The 19,611-nt window shown below is 43.0% G+C and overlaps 1 protein-coding gene across 7 annotated transcripts in view; it reads left to right on the top strand.

The window, feature by feature from the left end:
* Positions 1 to 92: 92 nt before the first annotated feature.
* Positions 93 to 19,611, top strand: part of MTMR1 (myotubularin related protein 1) — a 47,521-nt gene continuing 28,002 nt past the window's right edge. Inside the window, exons 1-5 of one of the 7 annotated variants that reach the window (XM_044427338.1) lie at positions 96 to 126; positions 6,206 to 6,311; positions 8,428 to 8,451; positions 11,859 to 11,909; positions 17,145 to 17,220. In XM_044427338.1, the coding sequence (XP_044283273.1) occupies positions 17,175 to 17,220 (46 nt within the window). In that variant the 5' untranslated portion in view covers positions 96 to 126; positions 6,206 to 6,311; positions 8,428 to 8,451; positions 11,859 to 11,909; positions 17,145 to 17,174. Of the gene's footprint in view, positions 127 to 2,571; positions 2,583 to 4,227; positions 6,312 to 8,427; positions 8,452 to 11,858; positions 11,910 to 14,508; positions 17,221 to 19,611 lie in introns of those variants that run through there. The other 6 variants (XM_044427339.1, XM_044427333.1, XM_044427340.1 and 3 more) reach the window with 6 other exon arrangements.

Genomic DNA, 19,611 nt, shown 5'->3' on the forward strand with positions numbered 1-19,611 from the left:
CGGCGCCGGCTCGCTGCGCAGACCCACCCGCCTGGCCTCGGCGGCGGCGGCGGCGGCGGGCTCCGGCGCGGGTGGCGGGACGAGCGCCGCCGGGTCGCGGCAGCCGAGCGTGGAAGCGCTGGACAGGTGAGGGCCGGGCGGGGGCCGGAGAGCCGCCCGGGCGCCCCCCACGCCGCGTGGCCCCTTCGCCCACCCTGAGCGGCGCCCGCCGAGGCTTCCGCCCACACCGCTCCCCGGTGCTGGGGTGGCGGGGCTCGGCGTCCCCCGCTTCTGGGAGCCTGCCTTCGTTATGCCCAGGGCGGGGGAACGCGTGTCTCTTCCCCGCCAGGTGTTGTGGGACTGCAGCTCCCATCAGGCACAGCCAGTGATGAGAGGCGATGGGATTGACAGGCCCCGGCACCTGGAGGGCACCTGCGCTCCCCGCCCCTGCTAGTCACCCCGGGGATGTGTCAGGCAGGCGGGCAGGCTCAGCAGTGCCCGTATGAATGGGGGATGCCTCTGTTGGACACCTGGGCCCATCATGTCGCGTGAATGTGCTGTGCATACTTAGGAGAGTATGCTTAGGATGCAAAGAGGCAAAGTAGGTGAGCCTGAGCTCACCTGGAAGCGCTTCCTCCTGTTGAAGTGCTGCCCCTGAGCAGCTGCCCTTCCTTTCAGTGCTGCCTCTCCATGCCCCAGTTTCTGAGGGATGTGTGCATGATGCATATCTACCCTGTGCATTTGAGAGAGAGAGAGGCGTACAAGCGTTAAAGTTGCGGATGGGGCCTGTGCTGGCCAGTTTCCTGCTGCAACTGTATGTTTGTGAAAGCGCATCATGTAGCCCCGGTTGTTAATTATAATGATGGCAAGGCTAAAAGGCAATGTTTAATGGTGTGTTGTGTAGGAGAATATGCAGATGCGATTGTGCTGTGTGTAATATTACTCTGCAGAAAGGTTTTGCTCTGCCAGGTGGCTGGTGTTCCACAGAACAGTCCCAAATATGAGATCCACATTCACACTAATACAAACAGCTTACTAAGACTTGCAACAGGTGTGTTACTAAGCTCCCAAAGGTTACAGTTTGCTATCGTGCATTTGATTCAAAGGCAAATCAGAGTAGTAATAAAAAGCAGGCTAGAAGCACAGCGGATGAGCAAAAGAGAAACAGAGTACTGTGTTCTTTTGCAGCCCACACAGTCTTTCTCCTGGCCATGGGGGAAAGTGTGCATTTCTTCCTCAGCAGGTACAGAAACTGTGTGACATGGTGAAGGGGAGGACAGACTGCTTTGTCTCTCTTGTGCAAGTCTGCTCATTTGTCTGGAGGGGAATTCATTGTGCTTGAATTCTTGGCCTCTTGCTTAACGCATGTATCAGGTGCCACTGAGTATCAACGTATTAATGGCATATGATACCAACTGGTAAAACCCAGTTATTGCAGACTGAGCTCATGCCCCAGACATTGCCTTTCATAATGAACCTACTTGGTGGCCTTTGAGAGTTACGGTGTTGGGAGCATAGCACTAACCATCCAAGGTACTTACAAGATTATGAGATTATTTATTTGATTTATATACCACTTTTTTCCTTTTTAAGGCACTCAAAGTTGCTTACATTGTTCTCCTGCTGCTTTCAATCTTTTCAGTAATGAAATGATTATTGAAATAATGCAGTCATCAAATCATTGAAATAATTCAGTAGACAAAAATTATGACTGAAAAGCAGTTTGAATACTAGTTTTGGTGTTGTTTCATAAATGTTATAAACAGTTTAAGCATTAAAAACACACAGCACTAGCACTCGGAAATGAGTTTAAAGTAATATTAGGATGATGCAGGAACAAAGTAGAAGGGACATACCTAAACGGGAGTTAAAGGATGCCTGTAATCTTACTTGTTAACTGGTGCCAGCTGATAGACTTACATAACTTAAAATTGTGCTTTTGACCCTCCCGTAATATGTTCTTCTACTAACTGTTATTGCAGTTGCAGCCCACTTTTCCTTCGAGGTGGCTTCCATGGTTCTGGCCCCAGTATTCTTATTCTCACAATACCTTTTTGAGTTGGATTTGGCTGAGAAAGATGGTGGCCAGCTGTAAAAAGATTTGGGCTTCTGCATCCTTAACAGTTGTGTGGAAGAGGGAAGAACAAATGACTGAAAATCACCCTTCTGTACAACTGCGAGAGGTACAGGGGCCCAGTGTTATTTGCAGCTGGCCACCCTACTGAGTGTGTGTGACTGGGCTAAAACCCCCCCAGTGAATTTCACTCACAGGTGAGTGGAGGTCAGAACTACCGTGACACTCAGCATCAGATTAGATCTCTTCTCCTCTTTTCACTGTTGCTGTGTGCCTGCAAGTCATCTCCAACTTATGGTGACCCTAGGAATGAAAGTCCTCTAGAATGTCCCATCTATGACATCCCTGCTTAGCTGTTCTAAATTTAAGGCTGTGGCTTCCTTTGTGGAGTCAGTCCATCTCTTATTTGGTCTTCCCTTTCTTCTTCTGACTTTGACGTTCACGATTGTCCTCTCCCATGAGTCTTGCATTCATATGATGTGCCCAAAGTACGACAGCCTCAGTTTTGACATTTTTGCTTCTGGAGAAAGTCCTGACCTGATTGATTGTATGACCCACTTTAGCAAATCTTTCTGTTCACCCAGGGTATTTGCAAAGCTGGTGAGGGTAGTTCATATTCCATAGATAATATACTGTTGAAAACATCTTGTTTGTCTCTTCCTGCATCTCTTTAAAGATTTCACTGTTTGTTATTGATTGCAGTGTGGCTCAAGTTCCCATTTCGCCTTCCAGAATCTGGCACTTTTCTTAGATTTTGATGCCAGACCTCTCTGGCTGATTCAGGAAATAGCTTTCATGTTTTTCTGGAGAGTTTAGACATTCCTCAAGAAAAAGCCTCCTGCTAACACTTGAGAATACTTAGTAGGTCATCCAGTTTAAATTCCGAGACTTACTGTTCTTAAATACCATATTGGTCTGTAAGCTATTTTTTTGTGAATTTCCAGTTGTAGATTTTCAAGAATTAATGCTTCATCTGTTGAAGACTCTTTTTCTCATCCAATAGTTCAAGTCAGAAGATAAGACCCATTTTAAAGTAAGATGGGACAGTCTATTTAAAAATATGAATGGACAAATCAATTTATTTGGGGTTTTTGCCATTTTTACAAGTGTTCACTTGTAAGTCCATTCTATTCCAATTACTCATCAGTCTCTACATTTTTTTTCAAAATGTTTATGAAGTATATATTTAAAGGTGTATTTTTAAATTTTTCCTATCAAGATAGCATTTAGGATTTTAATAGGGTTTTGTTTGTTTGTTTTGCATCAAAATCTCACAGTTCTCAGTCATCCCAAAGCACAAGACACAGAATAATAGGCTCAAGTTACAGGAAGCCAGGTTCTGGATGGACATCAGGAAGAACTTCCTGACTGCTTGAGCAGTTGGGCCATGGAACCACTGACCTAGGGAGGCTGTGGGGTTCTCCCACACTGGAGACATTCAAGCAGCCTGACAGCCATCTGTCAGCGATGCTTTAACCTAGAGCAGGAAATTGGGCACAATGGCCTTATAGGCCCCTTCCAGCTCTACTCTTTTCTGATGCTGAGAACTGTGTCATAACATGCAGTGTACAAGATATGATAGAAAATTAAGTTCTACTCCCCAGATTAGGCCAGGTAGTGAAGATAAGGCCAATTCATATTGAAATTCATATGGATTGGACTATTCAAGTTTTCCTCATTCAAAAATAATTAGGAATTTGGTTCCTTTGATCCTGAACTTTTGCTTCAGCATGTAGGACTTCATTATTAAAACCGTACAACATTAGCATGTTGTGCTGGTATAATTGTTAGCATCCTTCATCCGTGTATTAAACATGTTTATTCAAAGCCTTTCAAGGAAGAATTTTCGTTTGATATTGGCCAGTCTGCCTTTGAAAGCTAAGCCTTTCATCTTTCCTTTTTAAACATTATTTATAATACACAGTATCTGTATTTTTGCTGTGCCTTCCAACACCTAGTGGCAGCTTTTATTAAAATAAGCTGGAGTTATCATATGAATTGAAATGACTTTGGAAGAAAGCGAAAGAAGAAATTGCAAAAACAGAACTGTACTGAAATTTTAAAAATCATCATTACAGAAGAATTACAGAACTATAATATCAACAGAAGAAACTGAAATTGTGAAAGATCTTACGTACTTTGGCTCAATAATCAATTCAAAGGCAGACTGCTGCCAAGAAATGCGCAGGAGACTGAGACTTGGAAGGGCTGCATTGAAGGAACTAGGAAAAATCATCAAGTGTTAGGACGTTTTACTGGAGACCAAGGCTAAGATCAACTACACTATTGTATTCCTGATCACTAGGTCTAGGTGTGAAAGCTGTGAAGAAAGCAGACGGGGAAAAATGGTGCATTTGAAAATTAGTGCTGGAGGAGAGCTTTGCAAATATCCTGGACTGACAGGTGGATGAACATGTGGGTCCTAGATCATATCGAACCAGAAGGGTCCCTGGAAGGAAAAATGGTGGGACTGAAGCAGCTGTACTTTGGGCACTTCTTGAGAAGGCAAGACTCACTGGTGAAGACGCAGGCGGAAGAGGAAGTCCAAAAGTGAGAGAGATCGATTGTATCAAGGAAGCTGTCGTCTCCAGTTGACAAGAGCTGAGCAGGGCTGTCAAGGGCAGGATATTTTGGAGGGCTTCCATGCAGAGGGTTGCCAGAAATCAGAGACTACCTGATAACTCTTCTTGTTGTTGCATGTTATCTTCCTAATTCAGGATCCTCCCCTTTGATACGAAGTTTAATGGATCAGTTAATTTAGGATGGGCAGCTTTTATTGCTGTATTTTATTACGCAACCTGATCCTCCCGCCAAGCGGTTACATTTAGATTTATTATAGATTTAGCACCAAGTTGTAGTAAAGACTTGCCAGTTGTGCCGCTAATTCTCTGGCATAATATTTTCAACAAGTATACATTTTATATTCCGAATCTTGGAATAATCTTGGAATATTTATTTTGATTTGCAAATGAAAATAACCATTCTTGTTTAAAAATTGGTAGGCCTGCCAAAGACAGATAAGTTTACTATTTTGGCATAAATATTTAAATATTTGGTACAAAACCTTTGTTTCATAAACTATCATTATCTGTTAAATAGATCCAATCCCAGCGAGAATTCTTGTAATATCTAGTAACAACCTTTTTGGCTTTTGTCAGTCAGACAAACTGGCTCAGTTTCATTGTTATTTCAAGCCATGGCTTGGAGCTTTTAGAATGCACTGCAGGGGTCACATGCATCCATCCCTCTCTCATACCAAATCCTTGGTGCCTTTTCTGGATTATGATGAATGCCCAAAGTGGGAAAAGAAAGGAAATAGGACGGTTAAATTTCAAATACGGTCGGACACGATCACGTCAGTTGAAGAACAGTGAGATACTTGGAGAACTGCTTGGAAAGAAGTGGGATGACTTCTTATCTCATCTAGGCACTGATTTGACATATGTTTTGCTGTGATCTCAACTATCAAGCAAACTATAGTTAGCACTAATTTTCAAAGTGTAACCTGAGAGCATGGTTTGCAGATGCAAATTACAGGCATGATATTTATGAAGTGAAAATCCAGAGGATGGGTTCTTGCTCGGGTTGGTCTGTTGGATGACTGCACAAAGAACAAGTTGTGTTTTCAATTCCTGGGTGGTTCAGTACCCTTCCTCACCATTCCCTCCCTGTGTCCAAAATGCCTGTACAGTGTGGTTGTACTGGCATGTGCAGCAGCCATTTTATTTTTATGACTTGTCCCCCGCTCTCTCCGTAGCCTAACCACCACCACCCATGGTCAAACTAAGGTTACAGGTTCACACATAGCAACATAATTAAAACAACTCTGACTTTAGAACCGAACAACAAACCATTTAACAATCCATAGTCCTGTGTTCGGACATAAAAACCCAGGGTTGAACAGCCCATGTTTGAGGCTGTTTTTACATGCAAACCAGGTGATAGTTTGCCCTGTTTGGACATCACTTGAATGGAAACCAGGAAATTGAGGCATTCATCTGTGTACAATCAGAGAGGAAAAGGGGACACACGCAAGTATGATGCATGTTCCTGATCCTCACAGTCATGATGTGGAAGATTGTCATGCAGAATCTACAAAGAAAACAAATGAGTATCTTTTGCTAAACAAACTGTTATGTTCTGTTCTTGTAGTCCCACAGGATCCCATGTTGAATGGTGTAAGCAACTTATTGCTGCTACAATTTCTAGTCAGATTTCAGGTTCTGTTCCCTCAGACAGTGCATCCAGAGAGTTCCGGGTAAGTCCTTTTTTATTTCTCCATTTAACATACATACTCAGTGCCCTGCAAGTCTTTACCTAATAGAAGTTATAAAAGCAGATGGGGAATAATAGATTGTGTTCTGTACAACATTCATTTTGTTTCCTGTAAGATAAGGATCAGGATACCCTTTATTAATAATGATAATATAATAATTTATTGTGTATTATTATAATAAAGAATAATATTGCACATGTAAAGTAGTTGGACATCAGTAGTTATTGTGGTAGTGCTGTTAAGAATCTAAAAATCCTTCTTCACTGTGTCTTTAAGGTTACTGATTATGGGGGGAACCCCTTTTACTTTTTCCTTTGCTTTTTTGATTAAAGCAAAACATAACAATCACCATGCAAAGTAGTTAAATCAGGTTTTACCTTGCAATATTTAAAGCAAAATCAAGTAATTTTACCAGCATACTGCTTTCAGAAGGTGCTAGCTTCTTACTAGAAGTTGCACAGTCCTTAAATTTCCGTGAATATAGGAGAAATTCGGCTTATGCTTGAAGACGAACCCTCTCAAGCATGCTTGATCGTGGTCTAGTTAACGGTTCCCCTTGGACCATGTTTCTTTGTATAGCCACAATCAGTGACGTTGTGCTCCAGACTCCTGCAATATGTGGCAGCAACACACCACACTCTCTGGATCACGTTTGCTGCCTTCAGTGAAGCAGTGTGGCAAATTCAGTAATGCTGTACTTGCTCTGGAGAGTCCGAGTTTTTAGATCTTAAATGAAACGCACTGAGGAGTTTTAAGGTAGTCCCGAGGAGCAGTGCAATTGTATTTTAACATCTGACTGTTTTTGGCGCACATCCCATACAGTGTAAAAGGTGGGGGGATATCTTAAAGCCAGGATGGCCGGGAATAGACCACTCAGCCACTTTAGAGCTCACACCTCCTGTGCGTGGTCAAATTGCTGACAGCAGGTATACCTGCCCAAAGCAGTGCAGAACACTGCAGGAGTACATAGACTCTTGTCTGCACATGGTAAGGTACAGTGAACAGTTTTAAACTCTGGCTTACCTGTGGTGGGGGAAGAAAAAGATCTGGAGCGTTGGCTCTTGAGAGGCACGATGCAAGCGTGGGGAACCGAAAGGCCAGGTTGGTTCTGGGCAGTTATGTCACGAAACCCCAAACCCTGCGGCCCCAGTGCAATTCCCCATTTACTCCTGTGCACACTCAGGCACAAACTCAGGCGTGCTCCTGGGTTATTTCTGTGGTGGGGAGAGTCTTTTTTTGTCAGAGGAGGTCTCCAGAGCAGTCTTTAGTCCTCTAACTTAAGAACTTTCCGTCGTTGGAAGTGAACCCAGAACTGTGTCATTTCATGAGGCTTCAGAAGCAGCTGCAAAGAGGGCTAGAAGGCAGCAGGTGCTCTACATTCCAGCACTGAGTGGCTTCCAGGTATTTGGGAGCAAACGGGCAAAGGATGCTCCCCTCCCCCTCAACCCTGTGAGGTCAGCCAGGTTGAGAGCCAGGCCTGAGCCACCGTCATGCTGGCCTGCATTGATATTACACGATTACAGTGTCTTCTGCTAGGATCATCCACCCTTTGGGCTTATGTGTGCGACCTGTAGCAACCTCCGCACCTCTCAATTTCTCTTGTTTGCTCCATCGAGGAGCCAATCAGAGGGGTGAAGGCAAGTTGAATATAAGGAAAAGACCACCAGATCCTTGGGGATTCCAGAATCACTTTTGTTTTATCTTGGGATAAGTTACATCATCAGTACCATTAGGAAAAAGAACACAGAGGTAGTTTGTACATCACAGTGACCCACCCATGCTAAGGCTGTGGCACATGGGATGTCTGCAGCCACCATTTTGAATAACCCATGACAAGTTGGTGGCATGTTGGTTAAACCCACTTACAGAGGGAAACACATTTATTCTGGCATACGTCACTGTTAACAATGTCCATTTTGTCAGATTTTTTCAAACTTAGACCCACAAGACCCTTAGTCTATTGTAGCAAAACCAACAAATATGGCTTGTGTTCTTCTAGAAACATAGGGCTGCAGAAGATGAGATGATGGGTGCTCTTGCCCAAATTTAGGATTTGATTCCATGACTTGTTGGATAATATGTGTATTTTAACTAACAGGTGTACAGGAGGCCTACTATAAGGGTAAGAATAAGTGTGGCTATCAGCAACTCAGCCTCTTACCTGTTTGTGTGTTTGTGCTGTGTTAAGACCTCAGTGTGCCTTAGTGTTCTTCCGTACTTCATGAATGGTCGTTTTAAATGAGTCGGGCCATCTTGCTATGCGGTGCAACAGCTTGTTTGCCATAGAAATGTTTTATGTACATTACAGTGTTTTCATGAGCAATAAAAGCCAGTGTGTGAGAGCGCAGTATATTTAAGTTATGTTGGAAATGCATGGTACTAACTTAAGTTTTATTACACTAATTCTGACAAAATGGGTCCTCTCAACTGATGCTTACATGTTTTGGGCTACAGAGTGCTATATTAGCAGCCTTAATGTGTTTGGTGTGCTAAAGACATTCAAAGGGGAAGTCTAAGAAAAAAAGCCATAAGTCTTAGTTTATTCTGCTTAAATAAGATTGCAATTCATGCTTGCCAACATGGGCTTTATGCAAGCACTGCCTTAATTGCTTGACTTTTAGTGCAAAATTCTAAAGCTGGGATCCAAGTTGGATAGCACTGCAGTGACCTGCATCTTTGTCCCGGAAGTGCTAAAATGTGTCGTACAGCAGTTACGCCTTGCCTTGCCTCCTTTGCCAAGTTGTTTGTTTTTCCACAGCAATATGAAACCGTGCCTTTTCTGTTGCTTTCTGTTTCAAACTGGCAAAGAAATGAAAGGGTACGGCAATTTAGGCATTGGGCTGCCCTGTGCGCGCCTTTTTCCTGCTGAAAATGCCCCCCCCCCCCGCCGCCCCTTTGGCAGGTGCTCCGAGAGAGTGCCAGGCCGGTTGTCCAGCAACCTGAAAGCCTCATCATAGGAAGCGGTGTGGAAGTGAGTTGGGCCATTGACTGGTCTAGCTCAGCACTAGCAGCCTGCTTGGCCGTAACATGGGTTCAGGCATGCAGGGGAGCTGCAGGAGAGCAAAGGTGGGTACTTCTGCTGGAAGACAGGTGCTGTTCCACGGAGCCAGGTCCCTTCCGTTACTCCTGGTTAGACTTTTTAATTTTCCCAGGCTTCTGAGTCATGGGAAATTGCACCTATTTTTATTATTTTTATTGACTGATTATATCCCAGCACTTTTCCTTTTGAGGAACTCAAGAGGACTTACATAATTCTCCTCCACTCAGTGTTATCCTCAGAAAAACAACCCTGTGAGGTAGGCTGGTTTTGAGAGTCCTTGCCCAAAGTCACCCAGTGAGCTCCATGGCTGTGTGGGGACTAGAACCCAGATCTCCTTAGCTCCAGCCCAGCACTCTTAACCTCTACTGGCTCACCTCTCATTTTTGCATCTTTATCCTGCAGCCAGCTTTTCTCCTGGTTTTTACTTTGCTTTGATACTGTTTATGTATGGCATTTCATGATTTGTTTTACTATATGACCGTATTTCACCAGTTTAAATTTTGTTTTGCAAACCATCCAGAGAACTTTAGCTAGTAGGCAGAATAAAAATGTCGGAGAAAGACCTGTAAACAGGCAGGGTAGCTTTTGCACAGCAATGTGGGCCACAAATGGTACTCGGTGGGAATCCTGGTGTCCTTTCTGAACTAGCAGCCCTGGAGGTAGAATCACTGTTCCTGACCATTGGTCCCCTTTCCTTTGGTCTCTCCCCTTGCTGGATGTTGCCTGAGGCTTGGCAATGCTTCCAAAGCACCATGCAATACCAGAGGCAAAGCTCTGGCAAGGTGGTGGTTTTCCTCCAGCACGATGTAGCTGTAGCAGAATGTGAGGAAACAGGAGGTAAGTCCCGACTTAGGTTGCTTCCAGGGGTGGGGTGGGGTGGGGTGGGGGGGGGTGGGGGGTCCTTTTCTCAGAAAGCTGTGCTCATTTACCATCCGACACACAAAGACCGCATATACCAATCAAATCTTTAAATGAAGGGCCAAGATAAAAATGGTGATCCCTATGCTTATATGGTGAAGTGTTAGCGCATCTAGTTCTTTTACAGGTTGCATTGCTTTAGCTTTGTCTCCTCATCTCTGGATCAGCTCAAACACCTTCCAGCTCAGCTTTTTTCTGGGACGGCTCTACCTGTTTCTCCAGGGTGATGCGAGTGCCTTTTCTTTCTTCTGTGTCTGTGATGGGGAGAAGACTTAATTGAAAGCACCATCCAGTTCTTTTATGAATGAAAGATAAAACACTTTGGAAATCTTAGTAACCTGAAAAGTTGACTTGTGCCTTTTTTTAAAGTCAGCTGAACACGGTGCTTAAAATTTCCAGTTACCCAGCTGCATTCCAAACATAGGCCTATTAAGGTACTCCATTGCTTCGCCTGAGCCATGTTTGAGGTGGCTCAAGTCATGTTGGTATACTAAATTGGCAGCCGACCACGGCATGGTCCTCCTTCATGTACGGTATTCGTGTGCCATCCTGTGCGTGTTTAGAGGGAAAAAAGGTCTACATCTTTTGCTGGGACTTGTAGGCCTCTCTTTCCTCTAAACATGCACAGGATTCCACCGTTATTACTCTTAGAAGTGTGGTGGAGCTTCAGCATAAGTATCTGCCACTGGTGAGTATATAAAAGCATCCAGTCGTTGGGACATTGTATAATTTTTCTAGATCAGTAGCACCCAAAGGAAATGAAAGGGCGTGCATTTGGTTCAAATATGAAACACTGCCCACTTAAACGATCATTACCTCCATTCACCATTTATGTTCTAGTTTTGTACAAATCAGAAGTTTGGTGACCCTGTGCCCTGCTCCTGAGATTTCAGAGGGATCTTACTTAAATATGTATGGAAATGGGGCAAATGCAGAGAGCTGAACCTGTTAGTAGTTTGGCAAATTGCCTTCTTTTTGACCCCATCAGCATGACAAAAGTATTTCACACAATGAAATGGTAAGCTATCAGACATGGTCATAGCCCAATTCCAAAGGGTTTTGCAGTCAGCCGCTGATACCAACATATATAATATGTGTTAATGGGAAGATCTTCAGATGGGACCATTAGACTCTTAGCAACATTTTAAATTGTCTTAATATTTCCACCAGGCCTGAAAATATGTAACTATTTAATCTCCAGATAATTGCATGGTTTCTCTGTTTGCCATTTCTTCTACTTTAAGCATGAGGCCTTCTTTATACTCTGCATTTTGTCTTTGCTGTTTTGAAGGTTGCTTGTTTCAAAAAGACAGTACATACTTTGTGTTCTTGGGTACCTGCAGTTGCTCTTGGAGGGATAGGAATGTGTAGCATTCTAGTTTATCCCATTTAAAAGCAAACTGTGTCTCCAAGGAGTCAAAACAACTTAATCTGTGCAAGGTATGGAAATGCTGACTGAACATGTTGGATGTTAAAGTATCTACTGTCTCTTCATTTAAAAATGCTGTCCTTTCACCTGTTATGTGCATGTTTTTTCCCTATTACTTCTGCTTGCCCACTGCTGCATTCAGGAGATTCAGGATGGACACAATGGCTATCCTTCTGACGCAGAAGTTGATCAGGTGGCAAGTTTTACTCATCTTTTTGTTCCGTAACAATTTCATATGTCACTGTAGGTATTGGAGCTGTGAAGTTTCCATTTTTTGCTATCTCCTCTCTAAAACTTTGAGAACCTTTGAAAAGTGTTTTCCAGTCTTTCCTAGAAATCTCTCTTGTTTGGATTTACGATTTAAAACCAGTTGTGATTTGTTAAACCCAATGAATAGTTTGGAGTAGTTTTTTTCTCATGCCAAGTCTTGAGACACCTATCAAATAACCCCTATGGAGGAAATCACAAGTGTTGCCAAACTTTTCGTTTCTTGGGTTCTTTTAAAACAGTTGAAGAGATTACTAAAGGGGCAGGATTGTAGTTCTGTATGGTGGTTGGAATGCAGAGTATTTGTGTGCATGCAGGCACTCCAGCTGCTGCATACAGACAGTCCTGTGCCCACCCCTTATACATAGCATGTCCTTCAAGGCCACTGCAGAGGGGCTTCAGCACAGGAATGGTAAGCAAGGCCTCCTCCCCATCTGTGAGGAGGCATCTGCCAGCCCAGGTCACATGGTTCCCTTCTCCCCCAGTGTTGGCCAGTTACACCAGAAGGAAGAGTAAGATCCATAAGAAGGTGGCCTGGTTCGGTGGATGCCCCACAAGGCTGCCACAGGGCGTTTGCAACTCCTGTGCATGGGGGCACTGTTTATGGACCACTCCGCCACCAGACCAGGCTGACCTACCGGTGATGAATGGTCATGGGCACTGCAGCTGTGTGATGGCATCAGGCAGCCAGCATTCTCCAGTGATCACACTGGTCTGGGACTCCTCAGGCTAGCAGCATCTACACTGCAGAGGATTGGAGACCTCCCCTTCCTCCACACTTGGCACAGAAGCATGGTAGCATGGGCCATGGCTTTTCTGGCCTCTCCTGGAAGAATTGAGCAGGAAGTCATGGTTTTTAAGTACCCTGCTTCAGAGTAAACCAGAGCTGAATGCTCAATCACTCATTGGCCAAGATTTAAGGAGTACCTTAGGTATACCTAACTGCTGGATTATGTCTACTACTTTTTTTCCTTCACCTATTCTCTGAAGATCTGGACATTGCCAGATGATGAGCCATCTGCTTTTTAAGCACTGGCGATTTCAAAACTGGTTTGCCAGAGAAGCCCAGAGAGTGCTTTTCAAGAACCCTCAAGATTCATATCCCTTGGGCAGTTGGAGCTGCTTGTGCAGTTCTTTTGATCCTGGCCACAAGGCCTGAACAGCACAAAATAATACAATGGAAATTCAGATGCGTAGGTTTTTAAAATGTACTCTTAGTGGTGCTGCCAGGTAGCTACCACTTAACCAACTAATGGGCTGCTTAAACATTAAAAATATTACATTACTAATACAGGTGATATTTGACAACATTGAATGATTCTAACACTTTCTTTTGACTGAATCCAACAGAAACAAGACCAGTAGAACTGAGTAGTGTTTAGTTCAAGAGTGTTCATAATTAAAATACCATTAAAGTCTATATTTTAAATATGCAGTCAATGAATCAGTAAGTTAATTGCACCAGTTGATATATTAAGTAGAATAAGTAGCATGACTCATAGTATGCTGGATGTCATATTAGTATTTCACATGTAAATCTATTAATATCAAGCAATAATTTGGCTGATTTCTTTAAAAGAGTCCAGCAAACTCTGTGTAAGACAGCATTGCACAGATATACAAACAAGACCCATTGACATCAGTTAGACATATGGGGCACATTACTGAGCAGGATACCAGTATTAATCCTGACTTGTAAATCAGAAATAGACCAGAAGTTCTGGTGGACATCTGCAAATGTTTCTTATTACATTAACCAGATGTCTGTACATGCCAAAACTTCAAATGTTGCAAACTTTACTCTGAGACTTTATGAAGAAGCATTGTACATTCTCACCAAATACTGGCTCTGGAGCAGGCCTCACTGTATTTTCACAAATATGTTTTAAGTCTGTAGATTCCCCATTCTCCCTACATTTTTGAGACATACCCCAACCATAAGTATAAGCTATTAGTGTGTGTGGGTCCACTAAAATATCAAGTCATTTAGTTGATCTGCTTATTACCGCAGAGTGGCTTTATCTGGTACAAAACAGTTTATAATCTGATTTACTAAATCTTCCACTCTTGTAAATACTGCAGGCAGGGCAATATGTGCAAAAGTTGGGTTTAATGGAGGAAATGGTGTGGGGGGGAGCATTGTGGGGATGGTTATGAGATTCCAACTAGGAATTGAACCTATGATTCCAAGGGTTTCCTTACTTTACTGAAGGAAATGCCCTCTGGGGTTAAGAAAGACACTCTGCAACTCTTTAATAGTATTCTTAGAGTGACAGGACCATTTCCCTGCCCATTTTCAACATATTCAAGTGTTGGTAAAGGACTGTTGTCCTAAGCAAAGATTGAACTGGAACAAGGTGAGCAAGATACTCTCCAGTGCTTCTAGGATGGATCAACTTGTCCTGTAAGAGCTGTAGCAGGGATTAGTGTTGGAATACTTAAAGGTGGGAGGGAATACAAATAGTAGACCACAACATAAATTGCAGAAGGCCAAGTAGAATGGCCCAGAGGTGCAGGTCAGTTAGTTATTAACTTCTCCAGAATTTCTGATGCATTTCAGGCTCTTCCTTGGGAACAGGTGAACTCTTTTTTGTGGGGAGAGTCAGTGGTCTAGAGGGTCTGGAGGCAAGAAGTGTGTTTTGCCTCACAAATGGATGCCATCTTTGTTGGACAGCCTACAGAACAAAGCTGCCACTCTTTCATAGTAAACAGGAGCAAATGAGAAGCTGAAGGTGCGGGATTGCCATTTCTTACACTTTGGCAACACTTCCGTTTTCCTTGAGCTAAACTTTGGGCAAATGGATTACTGTTCCTTAACTGATATTTGGGTGGGTTGCTGGAAGCTAGATCAGTTCTATGGGTTCTGTTGGCAGTTTCTGCTCTGCCCTGAGTTGTGAGTCAAATTTATTGTTTGCCACCGATGGCCATTTCAGTATTAGTCACAAAAGACTAATCATAAAGTGTAATCATAAAATTCAGAAGGAATGGGCACCAAAACTAAAAAACGTTTTAGTTAGCAATTCCTCTCAGCAGTAAGCGCAAAACATTTGGAGAACCATTTTCTGCCCACCACTCCTACAAGCTCACTTATATCATCCAGCCACCATCTAATTGTGAATTTGTCTGATTGACCTAAAAGCCCTGGGAAAACAAAATGAAACAAAACACGACAAATGAAGCCCTAGGTGAATAGTGGTTAAGACAAGAGCACTGAACAGTATCTTCAGTCTGCCCTAATCCACACACTCGAAGAAATGGTTCACATGGCACACCAACCAGGTGTATGTGTTGTGGGTTGTTATTGGATCATAGTTTCTGTTGTATAACCCCAGCCAAGCTAACAAGCCATGGTTTGTTGATCACAAGCAACCCACGTTCATTACTGACCACCAATCATGTGTTCTTACTGTGGTACTTCATGATTAGCAAACTGTGGTTTATTAGGTTTATTTCTCATGAGACAGCAACCCCCAGTTCAGCAACAACCTATACTCAGCCCCTACTCTGGGTGGTTATAGTACGTGTGTGACTTCATACATGTTCATTTACTGGCTTGCTGACAAATTTTCCAGCCAGATATTCTTTGGAATCTGACCTGGGTAAAAATACTGCTTTTTACACCTGCAAATTCTTGAACATCTTACATGAGGGAAGTGCATCACCCTTTAATGTTCTCTAACATTATCTAACAAACTTGAAACATGTTTGGGAATGGTTGAAATCTTTTAGGTGGGTAGGAGTTTCCCCACTAGAACAAACTTCCCTGAATACCTTCAGAGAATGAATGGCATGCTGATATTTCCGCCATGTTTCTTCCCATGGATGGCCTGCTGTTTGTATCTGGTTGGGCCATGAGCAATATACACAGGAACAGAGGTAAATTACAAGCTCTTTGGAGGAAATAGCTTGACCTTCTGTAATCTTAACCTAATGCCATCAAAATAAGCTAGAGACTTCATAAGCTCTCTCCTTAATGGCCGACAGCAAGTTCGTCCTGAATGAGCTCAGTTATTTTCTTAATGAGAAAATATTTAAATGAGGGAGTGAATTATTTTTCTGTGGATCAAATAGATTGACAGTATACATTAAAAAGCATTTTATGTTATATATGTCAGGAAAATCAAACTTGAAATACTGGGGTGGGTTGCATGACAGGACAGCCCTCAGCAGGTTAGTTGAATTGTGGTGAGGTTGTGGCATGTGTACGTCTGCCATTTTACACGTGCGAGCCCTGCTCGGGGACAGTTGTGTCATGCACACCCAGTGAGCATGGGTTATGGGAGGGTTAAAGAACCCCACAAAGTCCATGATCTGCTTGAAATAGCCCACAACAAGCCCCTGTGTGTGTGGTCTGTAATCTGTCACTAAGCAGCTTAAGTGCAAAACCAAACTTTCTTCCTTGGTTTATGTGCAGTTTGCAGAGTATATTATGGTATCATTTTTTTTAAGTATGACACCTAAATATGGTCTGGAGGCTGTGTGCAAAACTACCCTTCTGTTTATGTATATGAAGAAGTTTTGCTTACCTTTTGTATGTGCTAACTGGGATAGTTCATCTTTGTGAAAAAGCTTTGCTACTAATTCATGTTTTACAAATCTCTGTGTTTTTACATAAAGGTACATTACTAACACTGCACAGAATGTGAGCAGACAGACTCCTAACCATGGTTAAGAGATCAAGGGCAGGCTACAGGGCCGTATCTTCCCTACCTCTCCCCTTTTAGAAACTCATTCCTCCCTCCCATCTTAAATTCTACCACGTGCTTCATTTTCAGCCTGATTAAGTAAGCTTGAGGCTTTACCAGGATTCATTCTTATGCAGAATCCCAAACTTTTCTTGGATGCTTCCTAAGTAAAACCTGGTTAACTGTTCCGTCACTGCTGATGAACTGCTTAACCACAGTTGAGAGAGATGGGGGGAATTTGTATCCAAGAGAGAGAAAGAAGATCGTGGTTGCCTGTCCCTTTCCGGATCTCCTTAACCGCAGTTAAGTGTGTGTCCACACCTGCCCTAGCATAGAGTTGAAGCATTCTACTTTGAGTGGATAGAGCTGTCGCTTGTCTTGCTTCAGTAACCTTCTAGCAGAAGCACCTTGTAGTTGTGTATTGGAGCACCGCAGATGGAATGTTAGATTGACTTCTAACTTTGGCTCTCTGCCAGGCACTAAGGGATGGAAACAAACTCGCCCAGATGGAAGAGGCTCCCCTTTTTCCTGGAGAATCCATCAAAGCTATTGGTAAGTGGAGTATTAAGTGACTGAGATAACATCATTGTTTGTGGCCAAACATAAAACGAAAGTTATTCATTTGGTTTTATATATTCCAGATTTTTTTACTTGAGTATGATAATTTATCCTGGATCCTTAATCCCTTAAACCAGAGTGGTCTGCAGGAGATGTGGAACACAAAAAGCTAGCTAATCTGAGAAGAATTTTAATTACAAATTAGCACAGCAGTCAGTAAGCTAGGAGGTTGATGTGCTAAGTATATGCTTACGGTGTAGCTTCAAAATCATTGTTTTCCCCTTTTCATTGTGATAATATCAGAGGCCTTTGAAATAGAGCGCCTCTGTGACTCTTCTTGCATTCCTTCCCTCACCCCCGGCCCCCGCCCCGGTGCTCCCTTTGAGGAAGTATTTGGGGAGTTTCTGTGGGCTGGTTGACACAAAATATTCCCATCCCTCTCAACCAGCCAGGTGAAATGCAGGTGCTTTGGACCTGGACACTGACCATCCCCAGATGGCCTGGACAGTAGTCAGGAATGCTGCAAATTATTATCCAAAATATCTGGAGAAAACCAGGTTGGTTGAAGAAACCTACTCGCCAAGCCTCAGGATCACATGTTTTCTACTTCCCATATGTGCTTAGATGTACCATTAAAGTATTTAATATTTATTTATTGAAAACGTTTATATGCTGTCCTATTATATAAAACTCTCAGGACGGCGTACAATGTTTAAAAGAACAACTAAAACCACATCAATTTCTAATAAATAAATTAAAACAGAATAATATATAAGACAAAACAGTAAATCACAAAAAAACCAAGAGCAACTGAATGTTAAAAGTTGTTGATTTTAAAATACCATTTAAATAAAAAAGGTTTTGACCTGGCACCGAAAAGAGCATAAGCTCAGTGCCAGGTGTACCTTTCTGGGAAGTACATTCCAGAGTCTGGGCACCACAGCAGAGAAAGCCATACTCCGAGTTGATGACCTTTTACCTCTCTTAGAGAGGGTTCCCGGAGCAGGACTTCTCCCACAGATCTTAAGGGGCGTGAGGGCATGTGAGGAAGGAGACGTTCCTTCAGGTATCCTGGTCCCAAGCCAATCAGGGCTTTATAGGTCAAAACCAGCACCTTGAATTGGGCCTGGACTTCAACTGGAAGCCAGTGGAGCTGGTAGAGGACCGGCGTAATGTGAGAGTAACGGCCGGTCCCCATCAGCAGCCTGGCAGTTCTGTTCTGTACCAGCTGAAGTATCCGGACAGTTTTCAACGGCAGCCCCACATAGAGCGCATTGTGGGAATCCAAGTGGGAAGTTACCAGAGCATGTATCATTGTTGCTAGGGAGTAAGCCCTAGTTTAAAATAAACTGCTTTCCATTTAAAGCAATTCAGCACCTGGTGCTATTCCCACAATGGTTTGCATTCATCCTCTGAACCAGAATGGTAAACTGCATTTTGATGGCAGTCGCCATCCTCCTTTGGATGGCAGGTGCAAACCTATAGCTTGTTTGGATGCAACAACAAAGTATGATTTGCACTAAACAGAAAGTAGCTAATTTCAGTCCACAGAGGAGACTCTGAGGCTGACTCATGTAATGCCAAATGGCTGGCACTTACAACGCTAAGGAGGTTAAGAGTTGGAAACAGTCAAGTGCTAACAAGCCTGGGTTTCTGGAAAGCTGTCACTTCGTGGTTCTGATCATGTGGGTTTGAACATTGGTCTATTTTTGAGAGAGAAAGAGACAGGCAGACTGTGGGGGCCGGAGAGAGGTCGCAGGAGGAAAGCAGCAACTAAGCTCTGAATCTGCTTATGAATGCAGCCAGTCTTTGCCTAAAATGTGATTGATAGATAAGTGACAGACAGACAGAGACAGACAGCTGAACGTTTCAGAATATAATTGGTGCGAAGTTGCAATGTGTTTCACCATGCCACTTTGAAGGAAGGTGGAAACCAAAACATTTAGCATCAAATATGTTTTCCAATTACTCTGTTGTTAGTGGTTCTATGCAAGGATAGAGGCTAGCACTGTGGTTTTGAGTTAGAAGTCCCCAGTTTAAAATCTCACTTGAGGCACAAAATCAATAGACATGGCGATGAATCTTTCAGTTTCGTTCCCATCTGCAAGCAACAATGGCCGGCCATTCTTAGAACAGTGTTGCAAAGATTGCCGTGATGGTATGTGTAATTTGTTCTGAACGTGCAAAGCACTATTGAAATTGTTTATTTTCTTTGAAATGTTTTTTCCCCTGCATTTTGCAAACTAGTCCCAAGATGCCATGCAGTAAAAACATTAAAGTAAAACATAGTACAAAGAACAATACACATAAAACTTAAAACCAATAGTTAAGATTAGAAGTGGAGATAAGCCATTCACGGCCATTAAAGGTGAGTGAGAACAAGGG

Source organism: Varanus komodoensis, unplaced genomic scaffold, assembly GCF_004798865.1.
Source record: "Varanus komodoensis strain SLA01 unplaced genomic scaffold, ASM479886v1 scaffold18_3, whole genome shotgun sequence".
Taxonomy (NCBI): domain Eukaryota; kingdom Metazoa; phylum Chordata; class Lepidosauria; order Squamata; family Varanidae; genus Varanus; species Varanus komodoensis.